The sequence below is a fragment of the Sturnira hondurensis genome, unplaced genomic scaffold, assembly GCF_014824575.4.
Source record: "Sturnira hondurensis isolate 20B ecotype Veracruz unplaced genomic scaffold, ASM1482457v3 Scaffold0021354, whole genome shotgun sequence".
Classification (NCBI taxonomy): domain Eukaryota; kingdom Metazoa; phylum Chordata; class Mammalia; order Chiroptera; family Phyllostomidae; genus Sturnira; species Sturnira hondurensis.
The window spans coordinates 24,411,745-24,418,696 of record NW_028093985.1 but is presented as its reverse complement, the minus strand read 5'-3'; the positions used below and the strand labels follow the sequence as shown (position 1 = coordinate 24,418,696).

Below are 6,952 nucleotides of genomic sequence, written 5' to 3'. Positions count from 1 at the left end.
TGAACTCCGCATCTGATAGGTTGGCTACCTCCTCCTCACTTAGTTCTTTTTTTGGAGTTTTGATGTGTTCTTTTATTTGGGACATATTTCTTAATCTTAGTGTACCTGTTACATTGTAACAGGTAGAGCCTTAAGTGTTCACTAGGGCAGGCAACCCACATTGCTGCATTCATGCTGCTGTATGTGGGGGAGGGGTTAGAGAGGGAGCAATGCTGCTTGCTCAGCTCTTGCTCCACTTTCAGTCACTTCCCCCAAGTACCCACAAGCAAACTGGGCCCTTTGGGTGCTAATTCCTAAGTGGGTGGGCTTGTGTACATTCTAGGACCCTGTGGTTCTCTCCAAACAACTCTCCTGTGAGTCTGGGAGTTTTTCCTGCTGCCACAAACCCCACAGGTTTTTATAGACAAAGGTTTTGAGGCTTTAGTTTCCTGTGCTGGAACCTTGGGTTGCATGGTCTGTCTCACTCCCTGATTGTTCCTTGGCTTATGTGCATGTGAATATGGGACCACCCAGTCTGCCAGCTCCCTCCTTACCCACTTAGTCTACTGCCTTCCAGAGCCTTCTCTCTGCCCCAGCTGCCCGTCTCTGCACCTCCTACCGGTCTGGGTGAATGTTTCTTCTTTAACTCCTTGGTAATTGGACTTCCATACAGTTCTAGTTTCTGACAGTTGTTATTTTTTTTTATTTGTTGTCCTTTTTTTGTTGTTCAAGGAAGCAAAGCATGTCTACCTACACCTTCATCTTGGCTGGAAGTACATAATGGATCAATTGTGTTTCTTTGAATCTATCAATTCGAAGCTGCAATTACATCTCATGAAAACAAAATTTGCTTATTGGTTAAATTGCTTCATATTTCATAGATAAAATGGTGATCGTATCCGTTCATACCTTTTGACACTGCCTTAAGTTCATTTCTGTCTAAACATTTTCTGATAGCCTAATTTGGGTATCTGAATCCTCTGGGGTATTCCGAGCAGAATTAGTCCTGAAAGTTCATCAGTAGGTAAATATGAGTCTTGATATCTCAGAATATCTATTGTTGGGAACCACTCTGCCTGGTTTCAGGAGTTGTAACTGCCTCCCATTGCTAAGGCTGAGTGAGCAACCTCCCGACTGTGAGCCACTAAGGAGACAAAGCTTGTCTCTGGCAGCAAGGCTGCTTTTGCTTCTTCCCCCTGCCCCCAGTGCATGGTTGGTTAGTCAGTGACCGGTAAGACCCCTCAGAGGAGGGGGTCTTATATTACTTTGGGATAGATTAGTCTATCTTCCAAAGGGGAGAGATGATGGATCTTTTGAAAACCTTATCATGTCAGGATCATGTCATTCCTTGGCTCCAAATCTTCCTGTTTCACTCACAATAAAAGCTACTGCCCTGTAATGGCCTACAAGTCTGCCCCCATCACTTCCTCTCCACCTTGCATACGCTCCTTTACCTGCCCTCAACTCCGACTCTCTCCAACTATCTGATTCCACCTCAGCCCCTACTCCTCCAACATGTCAGGCTCCTCTCTTACCTCCTCCAGGTCTTATCTCCAATGTAACCTTCCCGGTAAGGCCTGCCCTGACCACCCAATTTAAAATAGCATCGCGTTCTTCCCCTTCCCCAATACACACACTTTCTAGCCTGTCCTTGATTTACTTTCCCATGACACTTAGCACAATAAAATATACTATACATTTATTGCTTATTACCTGTCTTGTTAGAATGTAAGCACCAGAAGGCCAGGGGTATGTTTCAGTTTTTATGCATACTGTATCCCCAGATCTTAGAACAATGTTTGGTACCCAGGAAATAAATACTTTTCCATGAATGAATAAATTGTAACTACTATTGTAAGTGGTGTACAGTTCTTCAGAATGTTTTTCCTATTTATTCCCTAGGTAGGGACTATTTATGATTATCAAAACTGTTGATTTTACGTCTACAATATACTGCAGAAAAAATATCACATACATGTTTTTCCAGTTTCTTAATTTCTGTTCCTTCAGTTTGGGGGAAGTAGAATAAAAAAGGTGGCTATGTTGTGAAGCGGTGGCGGGGTCGGGAGGCAGGAAGTAGGGATTCCCGTTTTTAGGGAGGGTGGCAGGTAAAATTCTCACCATGATGTTCATAGAATGCAAAGTATTGTACCTACGGCTGCTAGATTCTTCGAGTCCAGACCTAGGCTGGTTTGGTAAACAGATAAGGAAGAAAACCAAACGGTATTTCCTTGAAAGATCTCATGATGCAACTCCTGCCAGCACCCAAGGGGAGCTTGGTCACCAGACTCCAATTCCTGAGGGAGAGCGGCGGGCCGGGGCCCCAACGCAGGAGCCCTGCCCTTCTCACCTGGCGAGGGCCGGGCCCCACGCCCGCGCCCACGCCGTCGCATTCCGGTGGCCCCAGCAGGAGACAGGTGAGGCGTGGGAGCGCGGACACCGGCTGTGCAGCCACCAGGCGGCGAGCTCCCGCGGGAGGGAGGCATCTGCCCGGGGCCGGAGCGGGAGAAGTAGAAGGCAGGGAGGGTGGAGTCTTCCCTCGGGGGGCGCTGCTACCTGCCTTGGGGCGGAGCCACGGCGGGACCTGTTTGTTTGGGGTTTTTTTCCGGCTCGGATGCCCGGGAGGCCTCAGAACTCATCCGAACTATGAAGGGCCTCAGAGGCATCGAGAACCCAGCTTTCGTGAACTCCAGCCCCGACATCGCGCGCCGTTTCTCCGCGTCGCCCTCTCACGTCGAGGTCTCTGCTTTGTCCGCCAACATCCAGAGAGAGGGCTCTCCGGTCCACCGGCCCCCGGATCTGCCTGCCGCGGCTGCTCCCGACTCCTGGCAGCGGACCCCGCCGGAGTCCGAGTTTGAAGAGGGGCCCTGCGGATGGGGGAACTTCCAACCCCAGTGTCTTCAGCTGTGCAACACACCCCAGGGGTTTCTGGTTCACTATTGCCTCTTGGCCCTCACGCAAGGTACCGTCCAGCGCCCGCTGGGGAGCGGAGGGCGCGGAGGGGCGCGGAGGGCTGGGGGCGGGTGAGGGCAGGTGCGCGGGGCCCGGTGGTCCACGAGCCCTGCGGGGCGACCCGGGCAGCGGGCTGGTAAGCGCTCACACCCACGTTAATCAACTAGGTTCCGACTTCCACATTTTAGCTTCTCCTTTGTCGCAAAAACCATTTAAAGCTTGCCAAACAGCCTTTTCCCTCTGGTGCCCTACCTCAGTTTAGCCGATTTCAATACCTCCAGGGGAGATCGAAACTACCCGAGCCTTCCAGTGGGAACGGGGTGCTCTGGGGAATGCACTGTACACGACAAAAGCACGCATTTTTGATAAGCCCCCCCAATGAAGGGATTTTTTTTTTTTTTTTACAGTTTCTGGAACGGAAGGATTAATTAACAAATTTGCTTTGAGGGTAGGGCGACTCTCAAAGGAGAAGCTTGTGGAGTGCACAAAGTAGGAGTTAGATACAAGCATTCACGTTTCGCGAGTACAATTAGTTTGAACTGTCTGAGGGCACGAGTGGAGTCCAGTACTTTCAGCTGCGGCTTGAGGCGTTGTTGAAGGTTGAGGTCTTTCAAATGCTCAAGAGTTAGGCGGTATTTGTTTTCTTCAAGCATTTCTTGTACTTTCTCTTGGGAGTTACTGATAGAGTCCAAGGTTATACCCTCAGGAGTTTGCAATCTAAGCCTGGTTCGGAGGAGGGAGTAGTAAGTAGGGCACGGGAGAATGGCCCCGGGAAAGAAAGCTTAGGTAGGAAGTCGAAGCTGCACCGCGCCGGTGCGTCTAACGCAGGCGGTGAAAGCATGGGAAATTACGCCGACACCGACGTGGCACATGGAGGAGAGGTGTAGAATGGGGTGGAGCGCTTTAAAGGGCTTGTTGAAGGTTAATTAGAATTTAAGTCATAGCTTTAAAATTTTGTGTAAGGAGGCAAGCAAGGGTTGATGGAAAGAAACGCCATCCAAGAAACACGGGGGGAAGGGGTGGAAATTGCTCTTTTCTAAGATCAACAGAATGTATACAAATACATACTTCCTGTTCTTGCTGTTGCTCCTCTGTCTCCAAAGAACTCCGTGTCCCTTGCTTTGCACTATTAGGTGCTAAGAGTTTGTTGATTGCACGTCGGTCTAACTGCCGCCCTGCTACCAAAGGTAGTTTTGTGCTCAAGAGTTATTTTCCTTTCCACCTCTCTTGTCCCCGTCAAAGTTTACCTTCTCTCAGTGCTCGTTCTTAGTTGTCCAAAACCCGTGATTGTGGAGCATCTCAGAGTCAAAGGACCGGAAGGTTCAGAGAAACTGGACACCAAAAAACATCTTGTGTTTTATGTTAAAGTGAATTCCGAAATTTCTCTGTTATTCCAGATGTCACTTTACATTTAATATACCATTTTAAAGATGGTTAGTGAATATAATTGACACTCTTAAAAAATATTTAGCCTGGAGCTCCATCTACCCAGAGGTCTCCAGTTTAAGAAGCATAATCTGAGATAAAAGTGGCCTACCATTCTTGTTTCAGTTTAAGTGAGAATGACTGAAAACGTTATTACATATGTTTCTCAAACATGATCCTTGGGAAGACCATTTCCATGGAATATTAATAGGTGTTTTGTTGGGGAGAACCCTAGCACTTGTCAGGTGAGTTTATCTAACTCAACCCTCAGTTAATGTCTCTGAGATAACAGAATTTCTCTGAGAACTTAATTTCCCAACGTGCCTCCGATCTTCATGTGTTTATGGTAGAGAGACGTATTATGTGGTATTCTGTGGAATTTCTTTCCTTTTTTCTTTTTTAAAGCAGAGTTCTTGGAACTTCTGTAGCACAGAGTTGACATTGGACATGATGAATAAAGTGTACTTCTGCAAGAGTTTACAAGTTTACTTTTTCAGAAAAGTTTCACTGTAAAGCAGGGCATTTTAATGACTGACTTTTAATCAGTATGGCAAATGTTTTGGGAAGTTGATTTTTGGATGATGAACTTTCATATTCTCATGTAACCTTAGCTCCTTATAAATACATCATTCCTAGGTATTTTAGATACCTTTTTCTCCATTGAAATCTTAGGAATTATAAATTGACTTGCAGACTTATTAAACTGGCATAAAAGTAAAAATTATTTTAGGACTTTTAAAACTCATTTTATTATTAATTTTCTAGAAATATATTTCCAGTTAGAGTCTCGACAAACCAAAATTTAAAGAAACTGTACAGATTATGGCCTGTGTACACTCTTTCTATTGATAAATGAAAACAATTTCTTGTATTCTCTAAAGTAGAAGGGGTAACTGTGGGCTTGCCAAAAAGTTCTTTTGGTTTTTTTCCCATAAGGTGGCCCTGGTAGCAGTTAGGTGTATTTAACTGCATTCAAAACAATTTTGTTAGATTGTATCATGACAGCTGTTGTATCAGCATGCATTTAAAAAAACATCAAAATTGGTGAATTTTTGTGTGGCCATTTTAATATTGAAGATAGAAGAAAATAAGCAGCATTTTCAGCATAATATGCTTTATTATTTTGAGGAAGGTGAAAATACAACGGAAAAAAAATAAGATTTGTGCAGTGGATGGAGAAAGTGTTGTGACTGATTGAACATGTGAAAAGTGGTTTGCAAAGTTTTGTGCTGGAGATTTCTTGCTGGACAATGCTCTGCAGTCAGGTCGACCAGTTGAAGCTGATAGTCATCTAATCTGAATTGAGAACAAGCAACCTTATACCACATGGGAGATAGCCAACATACTCAAGATATCCAAATCAATAAAGTTATTGGTGAACATGAAAAATGTGTCTTATTTTACAGAAAAAAATATGCAGACTTTTTGGTCACCCTAATAACTAAAAACTTTGTAACTCCATCAGATGCATTTTCTTTTTAATTTATAGTAATGTTTAAACTATAAATTGAATCTATATTTGGACAGGATATTTTTGTTTTCAGTCAGAATTGGATTTTCAGCTTTTCCTTGTTTATATTATAGTTCTCTGTCATAGTTATAGTAAGCAGATGAAGTGTAAGGTTTTTTTTTTCCCTTCTTTGCCTATGATTTAAAATGCCAGTGGTTGAAATAAGACTTAATTTATGTGTACTTTCTCTCCAGGACCTTTAACTTTAGTGTCCATAAGGATGTCAAAGAAAGAAAAAGGGCTTAAGAGTTCAATTTTAACTTTCTTAAAATTAAGTCAAGGATCTCTTGTTATAGGTAAATATGTTTAAGGATTGAGTAACCCGGGAAATGATTGAGCTTTACTCATGTGACCTCTGCAATCAGTGGTACTTTTTGTGCTCTTCTGAGTGAGGTCAGTGGGAGTATGGTGTACTTAGAAACTCAACTGGCCTTATGAGACCTTCTTTATCAGTCTTCTTGATTATAATTTAAATAGAAATGAAGTTAGCTATAATGTAGGATGTGGTAAGCATCAATTTTATTTAACACCTGAAAATTCACAAGTGTGCAACTTAAAAGGAAACAGATTTGTAAGGAGGTATGTTTGAGTTATCTACCTTTGAAATTTTGAGTCTTTTAAAATTGCTACATTTAAAAGTATCAAAGAAAACAACCAAAATTTAGTACACTGTGTTAGTAATCATGATCTATATGGTAAAATTGTAATAATGCATATATTTTTTCTCTCTTTTAGGTGTTGTAGTAAATGGCTTCGTAAATATTAGCATTTCCACTATTGAGAAGCGCTATGAAATGAAGAGTTCCCTGACGGGCCTGATATCATCAAGCTATGATATCTCATTCTGTTTGTTGTCTTTATTTGTATCGTATATTGGCGAAAGAGGACACAAACCAAGATGGCTTGCGTTTGCTTCCTTTATGATAGGACTGGGAGCCCTTGTATTTTCACTGCCAAATTTTTTTAGTGGAAAATATCAGTTAGGGTCCCCTTATGAAGGTAAGTTTCTGTTGCATTTTTGTTTATTTTACTTTAAAAAGTAACCTGAAACTAGGCCACTAACTATATATTGAAACTCTCTTTTAC

General features: G+C 43.1%; 1 protein-coding gene across 1 annotated transcript in view; it reads left to right on the top strand.

Annotated features, from left to right (window-relative positions):
- Positions 1 to 2,555: 2,555 nt before the first annotated feature.
- Positions 2,556 to 6,952, top strand: part of SLCO4C1 (solute carrier organic anion transporter family member 4C1) — a 57,050-nt gene continuing 52,653 nt past the window's right edge. The window contains exons 1-2 of the mRNA XM_037032254.1: positions 2,556 to 2,941; positions 6,602 to 6,865. Coding sequence (XP_036888149.1) covers positions 2,626 to 2,941; positions 6,602 to 6,865 — 580 coding nt within the window. The 5' untranslated portion in view covers positions 2,556 to 2,625. The remainder of the gene's footprint in view (positions 2,942 to 6,601; positions 6,866 to 6,952) is intronic.